General features: G+C 40.9%; 1 protein-coding gene across 2 annotated transcripts; it reads right to left on the bottom strand.

The window, feature by feature from the left end:
* Positions 1 to 538: 538 nt before the first annotated feature.
* Positions 539 to 15,008, bottom strand: LOC142312579 (interleukin-8-like). Of its 2 annotated transcripts, none has more exons than XM_075351580.1 (4): positions 14,837 to 15,008; positions 13,240 to 13,372; positions 10,193 to 10,280; positions 539 to 619 (listed from the first exon to the last, which is right to left on the bottom strand). In XM_075351580.1, the coding sequence occupies exons 1-4, from the start codon at positions 14,913 to 14,915 to the stop codon at positions 614 to 616; spliced, it is 306 nt and encodes a 101-aa protein (XP_075207695.1). In that variant the 5' UTR covers positions 14,916 to 15,008; the 3' UTR covers positions 539 to 613. The 2 variants fall into 2 exon arrangements, with proteins under 2 accessions (XP_075207695.1, XP_075207685.1); XM_075351570.1 differs by having other exon boundaries at positions 595 to 3,914.
* Positions 15,009 to 24,121: the final 9,113 nt, after the last annotated feature.

Below are 24,121 nucleotides of genomic sequence, written 5' to 3'. Positions count from 1 at the left end.
TACTGGTTCAAGATAAACAATAACACATTAAGTGCAAAATATTGCGACTTTACAACTAGGACCAAACAGCATTGGACCCAAAAGGTTGCTTCAAAAGGTATTTCTGGCAGATAATCCATTGACAGGAAAAACTACAGAAAGAATGGGGGTATATGGTAGTACGGTTTCCAATTTATAACCCTGAATCAACCTTTTAATTTCTCTTACGCTCTACCCTCAGAGGATTTTCTTGGGACAAATAGCACAGTACATTGACAGTGGACAGTGACATCATCAAACAAGGAAAATAACTTTAAGGACAGAAGGAGGAGGATCGCAAAGGAGCGGTAAGGGATGTATAAGAGGGGAATTAGGAAAGGAGGAAAAGGGGGAAAATTTCCTAACTCTTATACCTAACTGACCCCTACTTCCCAACAGAGTATAACACCCTACTGTGATCGGTGCCCCCATTCAATGATGGCTTACCCTACTCACCAAAATCGGAAACAAGATCAAATAAATATACTTTTACAAATAAGATCACAGGACAAGTATATTTACCTGAAAAAAACCACACCATGGGACTTCTTCCTTTCTTCCAAAATCATTTATTTGTTTCTCATTTTGCTTTATATTATTCCTGCATACAAAGATAACTGTATAATACAATGAAATATGCCAGTGCACTAAGAACATCTAATATAGACGACCACATAGATGGGTACAAATATTTCAATAGAAAAAAATGACAGCAGGATAATGATATCCCATCCAGTTTCACTTGGAGGTATTATGGGCATCTTTTTGCACTTGTGTTTTGGCAAAATGTCCTGGCTTGACCTTGGGCTTATTTCTTTGAACTCATGCTGCCAGTTTGGGTCATTAAACCTATCATAAAACCAGGTCACTATGTAGTATTTCTGGATAACTGAAAAATGGTCAAAGCCTAAAATAGAAAAAATGGCCAATTCCCTGTCTAGCTTCTCCTTGCTTAATGTTTATGTTTAGCCTGCATCATTATGTATCACCCAAATGGGAAGATATTATTGTGGTTCATAAACACTAGAGACACGGGGCATCCGGAAAATGTCAGTGTGAAAAAAACTAAAGGCAATGATTAACATACAGTATAGTTGTATAAAAAGCCATTTTATTTTTGCATTTTTTATTTTTCATTCATTGCAATGGTATTTATTCAGTAATTAAAGTTGGTAGATGTAGGATATGGGAATGGGTGGCACCATTATCTTTTCTTTCTCCCTGTTGGGTTATCAGAATCACTTATTTACAAAATTCATATTTACACTGAAAACAATTTTGCCGATCTATCAGGGCCTGAAGGGATTAGTAGTGTCCAATAGTGGAGCAGTTAAAGGCAGTCAAAAAAACATAAAGGGCCGATTCATTAAGATCAATGTTGTTCCTATCGGTCTTAATGAGAAGTCATGCTGGAGTAAGACACTTCTGATCTGATTCATGGAGAGGTGCCAGACGAGTGACATACATCTCTGTGTGCACCTCGTAACCAGTGCTGGATTTCCCAGTAGGCACAATAGGTACTGTGCCTAGGGCCTACGAATTTTTTAGGGCCTAAAAACTGTAGAAAAGAAATATCCAGAGGTAAAAAAAAAAATAATGTGAGCTAATACATTTATATGGAACGTCCAATAAACTAGAATCATACAATATTTGACAACATATTGATATTAATACAGAACTAATCAAGGCAGTTTCTTATGGCTTCTCTTTTCACTAAAGTCATTAATGATGTCTATAAATTCCATACTTTTTGTCAATTCACTTTCAATGCACAGAAGAACCAAAGATGATAGATGGTCTTAACCCATGGGTGAGCGTAAATAATTCTTACTGTGCTTGAGCTTAGTCAACGATAGTATAAAATGCTTGCACTCGAAAAGTGTCTCTTGCAGTTATTTCCTTTTCTGTTTCTCCTTCAAACAAGATTTTTTTTGCATTTTCTGTCTAAGCTTTGTTTATTCTCTGCATTTGGAAAAAGCTCTTTTGCAGCCTTTTCATACTCATTGAATGTTTCTTCACTTTCAATATTAGCCAAGTATTGTAAAAGTCCGTCATGTAAGTTAGCGATTGTACATAACTCTATTCCAGGCTCTTGAACTGCATTGCTTACCAAGTTGATGTTCTTTAAGATATCTTCCGAAATGATGGTCATTGAAACAATGTCAAATCTGTTCAAATGTGTTAGTAAAGCATTGAGTTCGTAAAAAAATGCTGGTTTTTGTCCTTCACTGTCAGCAATATGAACTAATACTGTGCTTGTTTGTTAAAAACGGAGAATTGTAGGCCATAAATGAATTTGTAATTACTGTTTCCAATGGAGTATAGAAACTTTCCATACATTTTGTATTTCAGTTGGTGTGCCTAGAGCCTACAAAGACCTAAATCCGGCCCTGCTTGTCACAAATCCTGAATTTGACCAGCGATGGTTGCAATGCCCTCGTACACCCACCTTGTCAGACCTGGGCAAAAATGGAGTAGAACACCAAAAGTCACAAAATTTTAGCCCGGCTTCAAGTTCCGCCAAAATGATGTGACTTTTCAAAGCCTTTTTCACTATTCTAGCGTAAAAGCTCTGATGAATCGGAGTTGTATTATCATAAAAATATGAATGCAAAGATGAGAGTGGTGGGATCTGAGCTTGCCAACACAATTTATAGCTGGACTTACACATATGTCCATGATTTGATTGAAGATCAGTGTTTGCTGCTATTCGCCCTTTAACTTAAAATATGACCCTATTCCTTACTCATTTTGTGCACAACTAAAATATAACAATTATATTATTTTAAGAAATATTCTTTGAAATGTATTTTAGAAAACTATGTAAAAAATAAAAATGCTCTTTGATTTTAAAAATAGGTAAAAAAAAAATGTAAAATGTAAAATATCACATCTTGAACACAAACTATAAATGTAAAATCTTTAAAAAAGTTTAGGCCCCAATTCATGAAAACTGCAATAATAAAAAAATAAAAATTAGCATCGTGTCATCCAAGAGTTGTCTGCTTTTTACAGTTTAATAGGTAGGAGAAACTTGGGCTTTGATTTATCAAGACCGGCAATTTTTCCACCAGTCTTGATGAGAAGCATGTTGGAGTCACTTAATGAATCACTAGCGTCTGATGAGTGTAATGCGCCACATCAGATATCTTTCTCCAGTCATTATCTTGAGTAAGATTTCTGGCATAAGGAATGCCATAGCTCAACATAAATAGGATGAGCTGTGGCATCATGCCCCTGCCGTGCCCCAACTACACGCATTTTGGCAGAGCTATTATAGACTAGTATGAAAAGGGTAAAAGTAAATAAAAAGTAGTCAAGTCTGAGTTACACAAAAATTTGGTGACTGTTCAAAAAAATTTATGACAGAATTCTAAAGAAATTGTTTTGAAGAATCAGCTCCATAGGACTCAATTGATTAACCCAGAATATCTTAGCAGTGCCTGGAAATTGGTAGACCAGTGGTGCAAAACTTCAAAAAGAGGACACCACGTGGCTATATAGCCACAGCTACATGTCTGAGTTAATTGTAAAGGACTACGAGTACAGTTCGGTTACCCATATGGTAAAACCTTGTGTCATTTTTCACTAGACATTCTCTGAGGAACCTCAAAGAATATCTAACAAAGTAATATAAGCTGCTACAATAAGTCAATATGGCAGAACAAGCTATAAGCTAAAGCCATTGTATACTTCACAACTAGCATCAGAGTTAAGATTTTAGATCTTTCAACAGCTGTTTTCCCCTATGAAATAGGAGAATTGAAAAAAAGTCTCATATTGTCGTACTCTGTTCATGATTCAAAGACTGATACATGCATTGCATCTGAACTCTGATGTCAGTGAGGTTGCTTGTGTTAGTTCTTTCGTTGTCGCTTTACTTTGTTCTTGATGCCCTGTTAAGGCGATGACAAGAAAGGTGTCATTACTTATGCAGTATGGACATATTTGCATGGATTGTAGATAGAAACATAAACATATTTCCATTTTAAATACGTAAAGATGTCTTCAATTTTCAAAAATATTAACTTTCAATAATTTTTATAGCACTTATATCTTTATTTCAAGGGAGCCACGATCTTCAGCTATCACTCTGGTTTTAGGGATGACTATTCATTTCAACACCTAAGCTAGTTCCCTCCTCTGTCTATGTGTCAGCCATGACAGAAAAAGGGGCTGACTTTGATATTGAAATGACACTTTCACTCAGACTATTGCACACACACACACACACACACACACACAGGAACAAATCTATTTTTTACTAAGTGGTTGGCTCCTTTAAGCATTAGTGTTCCATAAATATGAACCTGATGTCTTGCTGAACTAAAGCATGTCACTCATATTAAGATTTCCTACAGAAAAATAAAACCCATATACAGGGTTGATCTGTGACTACGTACATCGATGACTTCATTTTTAGATTGAAGAAGAGGACATTTTTTAACGTGGATTAGAAATACGGAATGATAAAGTGTAAAAAAAAAATTCCAACACATTTTATAAGGAGCTTGCATGAAATAACCAAGTGAAAAGGACAGTTTTATATAATTACATAGACCCCATTTCATCAAGGCTTTTGCCAGTGTGAGACATGTAATGACTGACAGTCTGCTCTCCTGATCTACATGTCTCAATCTAGTAATACTCCTGTTCATTTAAAATAAGCCTTAAAAGCAGATTCTTAGAGAGATCTATGTTCAGCCCATAGATCTTAACACTTCAATTACATACTAAGAAAAACATTGATTTTTTAGAAATAGAATATTGGTTCACAGATCTCAAGGTATAATTTTACTGAACTTTTTATGACCTACATGTCCATATGGCTTAGGAGGGTTGATCCTACTAACAGATGCCCTTTAATAGGAGTTTTTGTGGATCAATTCTCTTATATTTCATCTTGCACTTACCAACTTTTATATATCCTTTACTTTGAGGTGTCATATGATATCATGTTCTAAATGGATAAACTTTACTGTATACAAACCTTATACTAGCCATGTATGTGGTCACATTATCTGATACTTTTCTTATGAACTTTTGTTCTGCTTTGTTATGTTATTAAATGTATTATTATGTACTTAATAACATTATATTGGATATTTAATTAGTTTTTATATGTATTCATTTCTGAATGGTTTTGTAGTTTTTTTCTGGTTCCATTTTCAAGACCAGTAACATTCATATTTTTCTGTCATTTTTTGTTGATAGTGTTTGACATATGGGTTAATTAATTTTCGATTTTGATAAACCAAACTTTTATGGACGCAGTGATCCAAATACAGTGGATATAAAAAGTCTAGATACCCCTTTAAAATGCTTGGTTTCTGTCATGTTAAAAAATCATACTAAGAACCATCATTTCATAACTTTTTTCCATCTTTAATGTCATCTATAATCCATTGAGAAACATACTGAAATCATTTTGAGGGAGACAATAAACATAAAGTGCTAAAGTAATGTGATTGTATTAGTGTGAACAGTCTATAATTGAGGATGTGGTTGTATTCAGGATTCACAAATCTCATTTTACTCATGTTAAATAGTAGTTAGTACACAGCTGGCATCATTTTAAATGATTCTTATTGAAAGTTTAGATGTTCCTGACATTTGAATAGTTGCATTTTACAGCCATGGTCTGTAAACAGCTACTACATAGCAAAGGGATCTCATTGTTGAAAATTATTAGTCATGAGAAGGGTACAAAAAAAAACCCTCCAAGGCATTAGATATACCATAGTACACTGTGAAGAGGATAATCAAAAAGTGGCTTAAATTTGGCAACACAGTGAAATTACTGCGAACTGAACATCCCTCAAAACTTAAATAAAAGACCAGTAAAAATTGGTCTGGGAAGTCTCCAAGAGTAGTTACGGCAACATTAACGCCTTCACCCCCAGGTGACTTTCCGTTTTTCATTTTCATTTTTTCCTCCCCCTCTTCCGAGAGCCATAACTTTTTTATTTTTCCAATAATATTGCCCTATGAGGGCTTATTTTTTGTGGAACAAGTTGTACTTTTGAATGAAACCATTCATTTTACCATATAGTGTACTGGACAACAGGAGAAAAAATTACAAGTGCGGTGAAATTGCAAAAAATTACACTTGCACGATTGTTTTGGCGTCTTTTATTTACCACATTCACTGTACGGTAAAACTAATGCATCTGTATGATGCCGCAGGTCAGTAAGAGTTCGTAGATACCAAATATGTATACTTTTATTTTATCTAAGGGGTGAGAAAAAATTCAGAAATGTGTCCAAAAAAAAAAAAAGAGTAGCGCTTTTGACACCATTTTTTGAGAACTGTAGTATTCTCATTTTTTGGGATTTGGGGCTCAGTGTGGCGCTTTTTTTTTAACGTAGCTGCGCTGTTTTGATTACCTGTTATTGCTTTTTAAAAAAATGTTGCAGAGACCAAAAAACGTAATTTTGGCGTTTGGAATTTTTTTTCTTGCCACACCATGTACACCATGGCAATACCAAATGTGTATTTTTATTTTTTTTAACTATTATTTTCAATGGGGTGATTTGAACATTTTATTTTTCATATTTTTTTAAAACTTTTTATACATTTTTTATTTATTTTACTAGTCTACCTAGGGGACTTTATCACTGCAATGTCCGATCGCCTGTGCATTTCTACTAATCAGAGCAGCATTGTTCTGACCAGCAGAAATACTTATTTCCTGTGAGTGCTGGCGCTCTGTCAGCTCTAACAGGAAGTGAGTCATGGCAAAGTCAGGGGTCATCGGCTGACCTCACACTACCATGACAACAGATTAGCACCCTTTGAATGTGTCACGGGGACGCCGATGTCGGAGAGGTAAAGGCGCAATCCCCGCCTTGGCCCTTTAAATCGTGCTGTCAATATTTGACATTGCGACTTAAGAAGTTAACAGGCGCAGGGTGTATCTCCGATCCACCTGTGCCTGTTAGCCCCACATGTCTGCTGATCAGATCAGCAGATGTGCTGGGATTATCTAGTCCAGCTATGTTTTGCCAAAGCGTACATCAAGTTTTCCAGAAGCATGTATGGTCTAATGATGCCAAGTTTTAACTTTATGATGAAAGGGATGTGTGGTCCAAAGCCAACACTGCATATTACCAAAGAACACTACCCACAGTGACACATGGTTCAGGCAAAAATATGCTTTGGGACTGTTTTTCAGCAACTGAAACTGGGGCTTTAGTGAAGGTTGAGGCAATTCTAAACATTTCCAAAAAGTAGTCACATTTAAGCATCTGCTAAAAAGCTGAAGATGAAGAAAAATTTTACTTTTCAGCCTCATAACAACCCTAAGCGTACCTCCAAATCAACAAAAGAATGGCTTCACCAGAAGTATATGAATGTTTAGGAATGGCCCAGATTGGTTTGTCAGTCTCCGCAAGAAGAAACATTTTCCCCTTAGTTTTTTGTTGTTTTTTTTTAAATCAAATTGTATTAATTTGAAAAAGGCATCTCCAAATCATGAAACATGTATGGACATCTATGAACAATTAGAAAAAGTGTTTAAATTTTACTTCTTGGTAGGATTATTCTTACCTGACAAAACCCTGGCATTTTATCAGGGGTGTATAGACTTATTATACCCATGATATGTTTATTCTTTTTATTTTTACAGGGGAAACTAAATTGGGAGAGAAAAGGCGCAATAGGGTCTTACCCGATTTACTGGGTAAAAAGTATAAAGAAGTGGTGCACTCACCTGATCGGGTTGTGCCAGTCACAACTCCTTTAGTGGCATAAGCGAGTGCCTAAGCGGTCCAGCAGCAGCCCTGTTGTACAAGTGGAACATCAACTTCGGAACTGGAGGAAAACAGGTTTAGCGCCGCGCTTGAAGACCACCTTCTTGGTGGTCTTCAAGTGCGGCGCTAAACTTGTTTTCCTCCAGTTCCGAAGTTGATGTTCCTATTTTTACAGGGGGGAAGGGATAATTTTGAATATTCATATTTTTTAAATTTTTTAGCCCTTTTTTTAATCCATTTTTGGTCTCCTCAGGGGATTTGAACCTTCAATCACCTATTCTATGTACTATAGGAAACATCATGGTCTACAATGGAGCTCTGCCTGTGGCTGAGCTTCATAGGAGTACCAAAATGGCATTGAGATGGACCTTCAGCAGACCTCCAGATTCCATGGTAACCTATTGCATTTCTACAAACGCATCTTGTGGATCTGATGGGAGCCAGAGCATGTGATAACAGGCAACCGCTTGAGATACTGACAGTGACATTAAATGCTTAATAACAGCAGGATGAGCTATTTAAGATAGCTGGTATACAGGGTAAGTTCACACCAATGTATAAAAAATTATTCACCATTGCATCCAGAAAAGTGAGACGATTTTTTTCTTATTTGTCATTTGTGTGTAAGCTGTTTTTTTTCCACAGCAGTGTCTATTAACCATTTACAGGACAGTTTACAGTTTCCTATGTTACAGAAGTACAATGTATACCTTAAAATTGGATTCTATACTGTTGCATCCAACTTTTAACAGACCCATAGACTTGAATCAGTGTGTCTTATCCGAGTGTGTCTTATCCGAGTCTCAGAGGCAAATCGTGCAAAAATATCGAACATGTGCACTGCCTCATTGAATAACATTGGTCTGAGTGCGATCTGATTTTTTGATGGATAGCACTCGGACCGGAAATACGGTTGTCTCTGTGAGCCCCTGCCATATGTAGATCTACTCTACCTGCTCTATGACGGATGATTTTTTAAGAAAGGGTAAATTTTGCCAATGCGGTATGAGTAGGAAATTCAACAATTATAAAAGTATGGCACTGGCTTGGAATCATGGATTAATTGGGTTGTCCACTACCAGCACAACCCTTTCTCATTCCCAATGTTCACCCCATAGAAATAAAAAAGTCTATCCTTACCTCAAGTGCCAGCTTGGTCCAAGTGATGTCAGAACTTGCGTTCTCGGGGCCCACATTACATTGTTATGACATGCAAGACTCACAACCCATCAGTGCAGGCTTCCTTTTCCCCAAAATTGGACGTTAAAGTAATTAATAGGAAGTGAGTGTTATGGCTGCCACTCACTTCCTATCAACTACTTAACCGTACAAAAGCGGGGAGACAGAAGCTGGCGCTGATGGGTTGTGGGGCACGCGTATCATAACAATGTAATGTGGGCCCTGGGAACATGAGTTGGGACATCGCTGGAACCAAGCTGGCACTGGAGGTAAGGATAGACTTTCTGATTTCTATGGGGGAGCACTTGCGGAATGAGATGGGGTTGTCCTAGTAGTGGAGAAAGCCTGACTATTCTTTCTTTCCCTGATGAAGCTGGTGGTTACCTCACTCTTGTGAAACGTACGTAGGTGTTTTCTCTTGGTCCCAGGATCTATGGTTTGCTGATATACTCTGATGGTTGCCTGTGCCTTGTGAGACCTTTATGATTACTGAATTGTGCACCTTTATTTGGAGGCGCCGGTTATACTAGTAGCACTTTAGCCCTGGCATGCACATACAGTCTCTGTTTACATTCCTTTATACACAGGCACCTTATATATGTTATTTATTTAACTTGTGTCCGTCCTTTTTAACTTTTTACCTGGGCTCTGTGCAATTTATTGTATTTACTGTCCCTGTATTGGCCGGACATATATATACCCCTGATTGGCTTGTAACCATTTTTCCTGGTCCTTTCTTTCACTTTCTTTCTTCACTTCTCCTTAACCCCTTGGGGGTTTTTTAATTGCCACTGTTATCAATAAAATCATTTTTGCAAGCAATATACTCGTGTTTCTCTGGTTTTTATTGACTTTGACTATGCTTTATGCACCTTTAATTAAAGGGGCACACTATATGTAATCCTTATGGAAATTGTTATTTTTTTTAATGTAAAGTAAGAAATGTTCAGTGCCAACATAAGGGGGACAGTTATAGTGTCCCCAATATCAATTCCTACATTACTACCTAGTTTTGTGATGTATAGTCCATGTAATATGAATTATTATATTCGAGATCAATCTCAAGATCAGTCCTAAAATATAAATAAGAAAATTAACATGAGAGCCTTATCACAGATATAACATGCCACGAAATCTGTAGTCTTTTTCCTGAGTGATCAGAGATTATGGGGATATGTATGTATTCCTGCATTTAATATGAGTTTAATAGACTGACTATGTTGAGGGAATTTAAAAATAATACCTTTTTTCTCAAGTTTTTTCTGATCATGCGCTTCACCCACTTGACTTCTGGATTTAAGCAGGTTTTGTGCCCATTTTTAAATGTAACACTGTAAAAGACAAAGAAAATATACTTATAAAGATACATTTTTGTAATATTATTTCTCCATTGTAAAATATATTTATTTTTTATGCCAAATTAATTTATTTTGTCCTAAAAAACCATTTAAATAAATATTCCATTAAGACCGGTAGCCCACTGTGGTTTATGTCAGTCTTGTTAAGAGGCTGTGTTGGAGTCAGAGATTCTTAATTCATTATATGGGTGTTCTCAAGTTGTCTCTTGAGCAGTACAATTATGCAGTCTCATTACAGTGTCCTCTCTGGTTTTTAAGGAGGGCGGTCACTTATCCTTGAATGACAGCTCTGGTGAATAGAATTGTAGAATTAGTCTACTTTCACACTTCAGTCTTTTTCCATAAGTCACAATCCATTGCCTTGAGAAAATACGGTATCTTGCAAAATATTTTGCAGGATTCATTTTTTTCCCCATAGACTTCTATTAATGACGGATTGCGACTGATGGCCTTGCGTTGCATCTGCCGCGCGACGGATCAGTCGTGGAATCACTGACCATCAGGAGGAAGGAACTGACACTATAACGTTTTTTTGAGCATCAAAAAAACACAATGCTCAGGATTCTGTCGCAATCCGTCAAGAGGTATAATGGTTGTCTATGGTGCAGGATTCTACCGTAATCTGTCACACGACAGAATCCAGTGCTGGATTCCGTCATGTTCTACTGAGCATGCCCAGCATCTCTGGCACTCCCATTGGGCGGTCCCAAACACAAACGGATCACGACGGATCCATCATAAAATGCATGCACAACGGATTTAACGGACGCGATGGATCAGTTTTTTCACAGTGAACGGAATCCTGTGAAATAACTCATCTGTTGCGTCCGTTGACAGCTAAAAAATGACGGATCCATTGCTCAGTCGCAATGACAGACCTGGTGGATTTGAAACGATTGAAGTGTGAAAGTAGCCTTAAGGCCCCTTTACACACTGAGACTTTCTAGCGATCCCACCAGCGATCCCGACCTGGCCGGGATCGCTGGAAAGTCTCTGGTGAGCTGTCAAACAGGCAAACCTGGCCAACGACGCAGCAGCGATACGGACCTGCAGAACGACCTAGCTGGTCGTTGGGGACGTGTCAAAGCAGCTATTTGAAAGGGAAGTCGCTAACGAAGTCGTTGTAACGGTGTCAAACACACCGATGCATGCTGCGCAGCGGGAAACAATGAACCAAAAAATGGTCTTGAAAGCTTTGTAGAGATCAGCAACCTCACAGTGGGGGCCAGGTCGCTGATGCGTGTCACACACTGCAATGTCGCTGGGGAGGTCGCTATTACGTCACAAAACCGGTGACATTACAGCGATATCGTTAGCGATGTTGCAGTGTGTAAAGGGGCCTTTAGTAGATAAAGCTTAGCACAAGTTCTGCTGTAGCACATTCAACTAGCACTGTTTGTTCTGAGTCTACCCTGTTCGCATTGTTAATCCTGTATTCACACATAGAGACAACAAGGCATTTGAACAAGCACAGAGGACTGAGAGACCGGAGAGCTGTGATTAGGAGACCTGCTGTAAAAGCTGCCAGACTGGTGATTTATAGCTGTGTCCCTTCAGAAGATGAGAGGGAGATGAACAGACACAGTCATGGCCAAAAGTGTTGGCACCCTTGAAATTATTCCAGAAAATGAAGTATTTCTTCCAAAATATTATTGCAATTACTTGTTTTATTTCCTTTCTGTGTATTGGAACAACACAAATAAAAACAGGAAAAAAAGGAAAATTGGAAATAATTTCACAACAAAACTCCAAAAATGATCCAGACAAAATTGTTGGTATCTTGAACTTAATATTTAGTTGCACATCCTGTGGAATACCCAACTGCAATCAATCATTTCCTATAACCATCAACAAGCTTCTTATACCTTTCAGATGAAACTTTGGTCCACTCTTCTATTGCAAACTGCTCCAGGTCTCTCATATTTGAAGGCACCTTCTCCCAGCAGAAAATTTTATGATCTCTCCTCAGATGTTCAATGGAATTTAGATCTGGACTCATTGCTGGTCACTTCAGAACTCTCCAGTGCTTTGTTTGCACCCATTTCTGGGGGCTTCTTGACCTAAGATGCAAACCCAGCTTTCTGACACTGGGCATTACATTGTAATCTAAAATCCTTTGATAATCTTCAGATTTCATGATGCCTTGCACACAGTCAAAAAGGCAGAAGAAAATTTGGCAATGGAGAGGTGCTGTCCCAACTAATATAAAATGACTTTATTGAGAAGCAATGCGTTTCAAGAACGGTCCGCTCTCTTCTTCAGGTATGACAAAAAACAGGCTAGACAGCATTCATATAGCTGATTGAATATGTGCACACAGTCAAGGCACCCAGTGCAAGAGGCAGTAAAACAATCCCAAAACATCTCTGAACCTCCACCATATTTGACAGTAGGTACTGAAATTCAAAGACTCAACTGAACCTTATAGTGGGAATGTAGCCTTACTCCAGTCAGAGAAACGTTGTATCTTGGATTTGAATACACTGTTTTGAAATATAATTTTGAGTGTGGCTTCATTATGTTGATATTTTTTTATATTCATATATGGTGGACATTTGGGACTTTCTCATAAAAGGATTGGGAGTGCTGTTCATATTACTACTGAAATAGTTCCATGATGTTGGTCCAATCTGGTTCTATTAGATGAGAAAGAAAACATGACTTGTACTTGCAATATTGTACAGCGAGAGTATTTTAGAGGCCTTTTCCATCGGTCAGCATCCCCTTTAGGACATCTGTTGCGATACTCTCTGCACTGACCATTTCTATAAGTATCAGGGGCTTCCACTTTTACAGTCATGGCTCATGTATTAATGAAATAGATCATTAAAACACATGGCTGACTTCAACTACTTCCAGGAGCGGACTTTATATAGCAACATCCAAACAAATGACGGCATACGAAATGATTAACTGGTATAATATTACTCACATGACCTCCACTTTGGAGCAATGAGGACCACTGTTGAATAGCTCCATATTCCTAACTTGCGACTTTTTTATAGGTTTTGACAGATTAGCACTTTTAATACATTGACAACGCAGTTCAGCAGCCTCATGTATACCTGGTAATGAAGAATATGATGTTTAGTATTTCTCATTTCAAAAAACTGTAGCATCTAAAGTAGTTTAATTATCGGAGTCAGAGCTTGCTCAGATCCTGGCTCTTGCAGCTGGCGTCCAGTTGCATATTACTGCCAGCACAAACTGTGAATGGCAAGGGCTCAGTAAAATGCATGGCGGCTTAAATGAAAGGGGTATCCATTATGTACTAAGTATAATAATATTAGCAAATACCTCCAATTAGAAGTTTAGTATAGTTCTTCTGATTCACTGTTATTTACCTCATGTGCAGGGCATTGCAGGACCTTAGGTATCCATGGTTACAACTATGCATATAAAGATTCTGTATGGCATGCACTCAGTCAGGATAGAGGTGCTGATAGAGGAGATGAGAATCCCAAATAGTGAATAAATTCTAATCACCGCACACTCAGAAGTAGTTTGCAAAAAGTGTTCAAAGTTTATTAACAAATGTTGTACAGGCAGTAAGTGGTGTCAGGAAATGAGCGACTAAAACAACGTTTCGACCCTGCATGGGTAGTGACACTACCACAAAAACACAGCTACCAGGATTCAGGCGTGGGATTGCAGATCTTTAAGGCAGTAACGTGCCATTACAAGGCTCTGGGACGTCAGATCAACCATATTCATCTTAAAGGCTAAGTAATTATATAAAACCCTGCCATTCCAAAATGCTGGTGCGTTATGTGAACCTTCTCCAATTGCAAGCGACAACATGAACAAGACCCATGCAGGGTCGAAACGTTTTAGTCGCTCATTTCCCGACACCCCCTACTGCCCTGTACCACATTTGTTAATAAACTTTGAACACTTTTTGCAAACTACTTCTGAGTGTGCGGTGATTAGAATTTATTGACAACCACTCATATAGTCACAGTTAGTTGCTGATGGTCATAACCATGGATACCCAAGGTCCTGCAATGCCCTGCACATGAAGCAAGCAACATAGTGAATCAGAAGAACTATACTACATTTCTAATTGGAGGCATTTGCTAATATAACTATAATTATACCTACTACATATTGGGATAGGATCTTGGAGATGGGAATACCCCTTTAATGATCCATGTACTACAGGGTGCAGAGCATGAAGAGGTCAATGTGCTTATTCATTTGATAAGACAGAAGTAATTAGTTATAAAACAAAGACTATAATGTTATATAAAGTTCAAGAAACTGCATGTTATGAAGATTACCCATACCTCTGTACAGATATCCTACAGATCATACTATTTATGCAGCCTGTAAAATTAAACACATAGCACTGTGCAAAGTCATTTACCAACACCACTATTTTTCTGGACATTCAATGTATTTATATATAGTAAAATGTCTACATCGTCATCCTTAACACTTATTCTGTCTATTCACATAAGGGTTTAAGTACAAAGACAAAGGACAATCCATGAAACTAATACTACTATAGGCAAGAACATGTCTCTTACCACAGCAGATAATCAGCAGTGCGGAGGAGACCTGAAGCAGGATAACAAATCCAGGTGAGGATAGGATTTTGCAGTTCATTTTCTGGCTGTATAAGGTCAGATATCTTGATCTTAATCTAGAGTCCCCGTCTATCTGTCTGAGGACTTTAGAATCACTCCACTTTCTTTTATACTCCGAGGCTGACAATATTTCATGTCAGAGGAGAAAAGATTTCCTGTAGAATTTTAATAGAATCCCGCCTTCTTTTCAAGACCTTACAATGTAGGTCTCCTGAATCACTATCAGGGAAATTCACTTAAAGGAGTTTTCCCCACAAACAGATTATTTTAAGCAATAGATCTTAAAATAATAATAATTTCCACAATTGGATGATATATAAAATGTTCCTGTGCGGAGATAATCTTATATATGTGTCCCTGCTCTGTACTGTGTAATGGCTGTGTCTGACCATACATGGACATGGTGTGATAACACGACACCTAATGTGCTGATTTACATGAACATTTTATATAACATCCAATTGTGGAACTATTATTCCAAGATCTATTGATTAAAGTGTACTTTCACCTGTAATGCTGTGAATAGCTCGATTTACATAAGTTACCTTGTATAAAGATCGCAAATACTATCATAAAACACTAAAATATATTTTTCATTACCTTCCTCTAATGGCAACAACTTCCAGAATGAGCAACCAAAAGAACATTGTTATCTGTCATGTAAATTTTATATTGGAGCGATGGAGAGGGGCAACCATGAACTTTTTAATTTTTCTGTCAGCATAACCATATGGATTTTATTTTTTAAGGGATGTGTTGTATTTTATAATGTATAGATGTCACTATGTCACTGTAGGTGTCAGGCCAGGTAAGAGAGGATTCCTGGAGAGTGGCGCAACACAGAGAGAACAACAGGGTAGCAATACAATGGACGGCCCTGGCGCTAAGAGGAGGGGAGCGAGGCCACCTCCTAACATTAGCCTGAGGTTGCTCCCTGCACTCCCTAACATGCCTAGATGGGTATTTCCCCCTGTGTGCCATCACGCTCTTAGGCCTTCGCTGGTCTTGAACTTACCCTGACTAGTGAATGACAGCGAGACGCTAGTCTAGCCACTGCAATAAGACAACATGAGGAAGGTAAGACAAACAGGTGGGGAAAGACACAACAAATAACACTCCAAAGCTTCTCCAGCTGGAACTTCTCAGCTGCAACAGAAGCAACACCGCAGCTTCTCCTGAGGGCTCCTTCAAAGTGGACAGCATAGAAATGAACTATAGCCCGCATGGGGAGGAGTGAGGAGTGGATATTTATAGCAGAAGGGAGTGGCTGCAGCTGAAGTTACAACTAGCTGTTAGATTATTGCAGGACACAAATGAACCTTAACCCTTTCAGCACCAGATGGAATTAAATATGCTCCAACTGAGTGTATACAACAATCAGGAACTAAAGCGTATCTGCAATCAACAATACGCTGTGACCTTCTGATCACTGATCCCCACTGAGATGACATAAGGCCATGACACACTCGTAACAATAGAGAAGTTAAAAAAAATTTTGGTGGAGGATAAAAAATAAACAGCAATTATGAAAAAAGCAGACATGGATAGGATACGGATCACAATATAGATGAAAAGTTGTTTTTTTTCTTTCATGGAAAAAAGACAATTTGTTTCACACGGTCATATGAACCCTGAATGAATCTTATCCAGAATATGAAAATAGTGTATGCTTCAATTTTTTAGGCCTGCAACACACTTCCGCAAAAAACACGTGCGTGTCTCGCGTTCCGTTTCTCGAGTCCGTGTTCCATTTTTGATGTCCGTTTCGCCGGTACGTGTGACATCCGTGTGATGGCGTATGCTCGCCGTGCGTGCATGTTGAATGTCCGTGCATGCGTGAGATACGTATATGTCATGTCCGTGTTCAGTCCGTTTGTCTTGATCCGTTTCTGATGGAAAATGACGTTGAAAATGCCTAATCATGAGATTCTGGTGTGTCTAATTGGACTATCAGCTGCCATAATCACTACTAATTGGTAACCTTTGTTTAAACTCATTTAAAAGGGTTAAAATAGCTCGATAGACAGACACAAAGATGTCTCTTTCAAATGAGTGTACCATGTATCTACTCTGGTTGATTTCAAGGAGATTTGGTTTACGGCGCCATATGCTAGATTTTAAAAACCAACAAGTGAGCAAAGGATGTGAATCCAACCCCTAGTCATGCTACGCAATACACGTTATAAGGACGGTACGGATAGCACACGTACATACTACACTACGTGTCACGTACGTGCAGGCACAGACCCATTGACTTTAGCGGGTCCGTGTCTGCGTGATGCCAGAGAAACGCGGACATGTCAGCCGTGTGAAAAAACGCACATACGTACAATTCACACGGACACACGTTCCGTGTGGCTTTACGTGTGTGTGCCTGTTACCATAAGGTAACATTGGTGCATGTGTGCTCGTGCTGCCGGTACGTGTAAAAACGTCCAAAACACGTACCGGCGGCACGGAAGTGTGTTGCAGACCTTACATGTAGCCCATGGATCCGTGTGTAAAAACATTTGTGTGAACTATGACATTGACTTGCATTGGTCCATTTGTCCCTGTGCTATCCATATTCTATCAGTCTTGTATACGGACAGCACATGAACCGATTATATTCTTATCTGAATGAACCCTTATTTGTAAGACGTCTTTAGTTTTTGAATTGCCACAATTTGTAGGCCATATCTCTATTATTGATCTTTAGCTAACTTTTCATTGGCACAAAAGAATTATTGATAAGACGCACGCCTCTTCAATATTTTGGTTCACCTGGAACTCTCTGACAGTGAAGAAAATCTATGGGCAGGCATACCTTTGCAGAAGAAGAATGAAAAGGCCATTGGGGTGCTTGGCTGAAATCCATGCAAGCAAGGAGAGAATATACAAACTCAGTGTTCCTCAACCATAAAGTCCCAGTTACCTTAAATTCCTTTTCTTCTATCTGCTGTCAAATTAAAATTGTGCTACAATTATGTGATAATTAATTTTGGTGTTTGAAATCACACTATCACCACTAGATGGAGATGAAGGCTGAGATGATCTTAGTAAAACCACACTTTAGGGAATTTGAAAATCTCGTGGTTGTGTTGTCGTTTATTGAAGTGACTACAGCAAAATTATGGGTAAATATAGAGATTTTGTTACTATTTCGCAAAAGCCAACACATTTTTCTGTAACTTATGGAGTCATGGCTGAAAACTGAACAATGACTGCTAAGATTGAATAAAAGATTGCATACTCATGCCTAAATATGTTACCAATTCACTGGTCCAACATGTTCCAGTGTGTAAATGTAGCTTCACTATATCCGCCATAATACATGCAAAAAATGCTGCGGAATAATAGGTTTCCAGTATTGTTGTAGTTTAATGTAATATATATCGGATAATACCTCCATGCTCCAGGGAATTTCTTTTTTCTGAAAGTACCACTATGTAGGCTCCTGACACTGTTCAACATAACCCATAATATCTATATACGACTAGAGTAAGGACCAGGGTTGCCAACCATGCAGAAATTACTGGATAGTCCATAAAATCTGGTCATTTTTTTGACCTGTCGATTAAAAAAAAATAAAATTTAAGGCATCTGTGATTGTTCTGCGGCTGAGGAAACATGTAAGGATTGTTTTGGCCATAATTATCATCATTTTTCAGTTTACAGTGAATGCAGCTGATGTCTTCATATCAGAATTACGGTCTGTACAAATATCACTTATAATTTTAACCCATTAAAGCACCAATCTGGCATTTGTTTTTTTAATTTTTTTTTTTTTATCTCAAGAGTGGCACTTTAAATGTATACTGCCCTTGTCATATATTCACCTTTGGCGTCTCTTCACCTCTTACCAGCACTGCTCTACTCCTGCAGTGCTATCTTGTGCCCATATCTTCTGATTGTCCGGAAGTCAGAATATACAGTGCCTACAAGTAGTATTCAACCCCCTGCAGATTTAGCAGGTTTACACATTCGGAATTAACTTGGCATTGTGACATTTGAACTGTAGATCAGCCTGGAAGTATGAAATGCACTGCAGCAAAAAAGAATGTTATTTCTTTTTTTATTTTTTTTTTAAATTGTGAAAAGTTTATTCAGAGGGTCATTTATTATTCAACCCCTCAAACCACCAGAATTCTGTTTGGTTCCCCTAAAGCAGGGGTGGGGAACCTTTTTTCTGCCGGGGGCCATTTGGAAATTTTTACCAACCTTCGGGGGCCGCACAAAATTATCAACTTGAAAATTACCCTAATATATTTGGTCAAACAATTAACTCACTGTGGCGGCTGGAGCTTGTACTCTTTGGTGCAGCTGTAATATTAGGCGATATTGATCTTTTTGCTTTTCACAACTGCTTTTCCAGGATTAATTTGGCTGGGACTGCTGTATATACATCACAGGGGAGGGTTGGGACGAATATAGATCACTAGGGAGGCTGGGGGCATAGACATCATTGGGGTTACATACATCACTGGGGGATACATACATCATTGATGGGGAGCACAAACATAGCTGGGGGGGGCATAAACATTGCTGGGGAGGGCTGGGAGGAATATACATCCCTAGGGAAGCAGCAGGGCATAGACGTCACTGGGGGTACATACATCACTGGGCGGCACAGACTTCACTGGGGGTATATACACATCACTGGGTTACACAGACATAGCTGGGGGGCACAAACATTGCTGGAGTTATATAAATAGCCGGGGGCAAACAGCCCTGGGGGATGCCGGAGGGACACAGAGAGCCCTGGGGGAACAGAGAATGATGGGAGAGGCTGGAGGCACAGACAAATCAGGGGGACGCTGGGGACACAGATGGCACAGAGAAGAATGGGAGAGGCTGAAGGCACAGACAGAACTGGGAGAGGCTCGGGGCAAAGAGATCACTGGGGAGACTGGGGGGGCACAGATCACTGGGGAGACTAGGGGGGCACAGATCACTGGGGAGACTAGGGGGGCACAGATCACTAGGGGTGCATAGATCACTAGGGAGACTGGGGGGCACAGAACACTGGGGGGGCACAGATCACTGGGGAGACTGGGGGGAGGCACAGAACACATTGGGGGGCACAGATCACTGGGGGGCACAGAACACTGGGGAGACTGGGGGGCACAGATCACTGGGGAGACTGGGGTTCACAGATCACTGGGGAGACTGGGGGAGGTACAGAACACGGGGGGGCACAGATCACTGGGGAGACTGGGGGGGCATAGAAAACTGGGGGGGCACAGATCACTGGGGAGACTGGAGGGAGGCACAGAACACTGGGGGGCACAGATCACTGGGGAGACTGGGGGGGCACAGAACACTGGGGAGGCACAGAACACTGAAGAGAAAGAGGGGCACAGAGCACTGGAGGTACAGAGCGCTGGGGGCACAGGCAGACTCGGATGAGCTTGGAGGTAGTTAGAGAACTGGGGGAGGCTGGGATCACAGAGCGCTGGAGGTGGTTGCGGGCACGGAGGGCTCTGCCGCCAGGCACAGAGAGGAGCAGCCGCCGCCGGGCACAGAGAGGAGCAGCCGCCTTCGCCGCTGGGCACAGGGAGCCGCCGCCGCAACCGCTGGGCACAGGGAGCCGCCGGGCACAGAGAGGAGCAGCCGCCTTGCACAGGTAGCCGCCGGGCACGGAGCCGCCGGGCACAGGGAGCCGCCGCAACCGCCGGGCTCAGGGAGCCACCGGGCACAGAGAGGAGCAGCCGCCGGGCACAGATAGCCGCCAAGCATGGAGCCGCCGGGCACAGGGAGCCACCGCCGGTCACAGGGAGCTTCCGCCGCAACCGCCAGGCACAGGGAGTTGCCGCCGCAACTACCGGGCACAGGGAGCCGCCGCCGCAACCGCTGGGCACAGGGAACCACCGCCGCTGGGCACAAAGTGCTGCCGGCACAGTAAGATCTGGGGGATGATTGGCAGTCAATCCTGTCCTTTTGATTTTAGCGCCCCTCACGCCGACCCCACCTACAAAGTACGTCCTCACGTAGGCAGTGCCAGCGTGGGAACGTAGTCTTTCAGGTATAGGAAATGCAGCGTTCAGCATTGAACGCGCTGTGTGGGGTTTTAAAGGGCCAGCAGCCAGTAAGATGCGGCTGCCGCCCCAGCACTACGGTTCCCGGGAATCAGCCCGGGGGCCGCAGAAAAAGTCGTCGCGGGCCGCATACGGCCCGCGGGCCAGAGGTTCCCCACCCCTGCCCTAAAGTATTAAGAAGTATTTCAGGCACAAAGAACAATGAGCTTCACATGTTTGGAATAATTATCTCTTTTTCCAGCCTTTTCTGACTAATTAAGACCCTCCCCAAACTTGTGAACAGCACTCATACATGGTCAACATGGGAAAGACAAAGGAGCATTCCAAGGCCATCAGAGACAAGATCGTGGAGGGTCACAAGGCTGGCAAGGGGTACAAAACCCTTTCCAAGGAGTTGGGCCTACCTGTCTCCACTGTTGGGAGCATCATCCGGAAGTGGAAGGCTTATGGAACTACTGTTAGCCTTCCACGGCCTGGACAGCCTTTGAAAGTTTCCTCCCGTGCCGAGGCCAGGCTTATCCGAAGAGTCAAGGCTAACCCAAGGACAACAAGGAAGGAGCTCCGGGAAGATCTCATGGCAGTGGGCACATTGGTTTCAGTCAATATCATAAGTAACGTACTCCACCGCAATGGTCTCCGTTCCAGACGAGCCCGTAAGGTACCTTTACTTTCAAAGCGTCATGTCAAGGCTCGTCTACAGTTTGCTCATGATCACTTGGAGGACTCGAGATCTTTGGTGCCAACCACACACGTGACGTTTGGAGACTGGATGGCACTGCATACGACCCCAAGAATACCATCCCTACAGTTAAGCATGGTGGTGGCAGCATCATGCTGTGGGGCTGTTTCTCAGCCAAGGGGCCTGGCCATCTGGTCCGCATCCATGGGAAGATGGATAGCACGGCCTACCTGGAGATTTTGGCCAAGAACCTCCGCTCCTCCATCAAGGATCTTAAGATGGGTCGTCATTTCATCTTCCAACAAGACAACGACCCAAAGCACACAGCCAAGAAAACCAAGGCCTGGTTCAAGAGGGACAAAATCAAGGTGTTGCAGTGGCCTAGTCAGTCTCCTGACCTTAACCCAATTGAAAACTCGTGGAAGGAGCTCAAGATTAAAGTCCACATGAGACACCCAAAGAACCTAGATAACTTGGAGAAGATCTACATGGAGGAGTGGGCCAAGATAACTCCAGAGACCTGTGCCGGCCTGATCAGGTCTTATAAAAGACGATTATTAGCTGTAATTGCAAACAAGGGTAATTCCACAAAATATTAAACCTAGGGGTTGAATAATAATTGACCCACACTTTTATGTTGAAAATTTATTAAAATTTAACTGAGCAACATAATTTGTTGGTTTGTAAGATTTATGCATCTGTTAATAAATCCTGCTCTTGTTTGAAGTTTGCAGGCTCTAACTTAACCTGGTGTCACACATAACGACGACGACAACGACGTCGCTGCTACGTCACCATTTTCTGTGACGTTGCAGCGACGTCCCGTCGCTGTCGCTGTGTGTGACATCCAGCAACGACCTGGCCCCTGCTGTGAGGTCGCCGGTCGTTGCTGAATGTCCAGCTTCATTTTTTGGTCGTCACTCTCCCGCTGTGACACACACATCGCTGTGTGTGACAGCGAGAGAGCGACGAAATGAAGCGATCAGTAGCCGGCACTGGCAGCTGCGGTAAGCTGTAACCAGCGTAAACATCGGGTAACCAAGGGAAGTCCTTTCCCTGGTTACCCGATGTTTACGCTGGTTACCAGCCTCCGCTCTTGCTGCCAGTGCCGGCTCCTGCACTGTGACATGTGGCTGCAGTACACATCGGGTAATTAACCCGATGTATACTGTAGCAAGGAGAGCAAGGAGCCAGCGCTAAGCAGTGCGCGCGGCTCCCTGCTCTCTGCACTGTGACATGTAGCTGCAGCACACATCGGGTTAATTAACCCGATGTGTACTGTACCTAGGAGAGCAAGGAGCCAGCGCTAAGCGCGGCTCCCTGCTCTCTGCACATGTAGCACAGCGACGTTATGATCGCTGCTTCTGCTGTGTTTGACAGCTAAGCAGCGATCATAACAGCGACTTACAAGGTCGCTGTTACGTCACCGAAAATGGTGACGTAACAGCGACGTCGTTGTCGCTGTCGCTTAGTGTGACACCAGCTTTATTTGCATCTTATCAAACCTGCTAAATCTGCAGGGGGTTGAATACTACTTGTAGGCACTGTACGTCTCAAGAGTTCAACGCATCTCTATGAGATCCAGAATGAGTCTAGAATGAGGTTCTCATAGAGCTGTATAGAGTTGTGACCCCTGGTGGGATCCATGAAACACTGTAGCTGGCGGCAGGTCACAAATCCTCGGAGATTGAAAGGAGTGCAGCTGGAAAAAGATTATTCTGCCCAGTAGGTGAGTAAAAGACAGGGAAGAGGATTTAGAGTTAAAGCATCACTCCAGCGAAACATCACTCCAGCGAAACCTCTAGAGTGATGCAAGAACAACTGACAATACTCCTATTAACAGAGACTGTTAAGGGGCCTTAATCCTCGAGCCGCTTTTTCACAGCACTGAGGATTAAGTGAATGGCGCCCGCATTGGTCAAAAGTCCTGCTTGTGACATGATTAGTATCATCGCATCCAAAACTAACCTATCTATAACACATATTTATTCTGTACGACGAGCAGTGTATACATTTTTTGCATTAAAAATACACCAAAAATGTAACTTTCTCATCAAAAAGTTATAAATAAAAAAAGTGTATTAAATAAAAATGCCAAATCATCCGGCAAAACACAAATGCTGATATGGCTCATTTGGCAAAAAAATAATAAAAAAAAGTTACTGCTCTCAGAATATGGCAATGCAAAAACAAACTATTTGCATTTGGGAGAAATTGTGTTACAAATTATGAGGCCTATTTTCTCCCATTATCCATTGTGAAAATTACAAATATGGGCCTAAAAAAACCTTTTAACGGAAAAAAAAACGTATTTTTCATTTTTACATCCACATTTTAAAAAGCACTTATGAGTTCAAACATGCTAAACACACTCCTAGTTTATTTCCTTGATGGGTCTAGTTTTCAAAATGGTATCTCTTGTGGTGGTTTCTACTGTTTTGGTAATCATGGGCTGTGCAAATAAAAAAAACCCCAACATTTTACTACCATTCATCTTGCAGTAAAAGTGATAAGACCGCTTTATTTTTC

The sequence above is a fragment of the Anomaloglossus baeobatrachus genome, chromosome 1 (assembly GCF_048569485.1).
Source record: "Anomaloglossus baeobatrachus isolate aAnoBae1 chromosome 1, aAnoBae1.hap1, whole genome shotgun sequence".
In the NCBI taxonomy this organism is placed as follows: domain Eukaryota; kingdom Metazoa; phylum Chordata; class Amphibia; order Anura; family Aromobatidae; genus Anomaloglossus; species Anomaloglossus baeobatrachus.
This window is presented reverse-complemented; position numbering and strand designations above follow the sequence as displayed.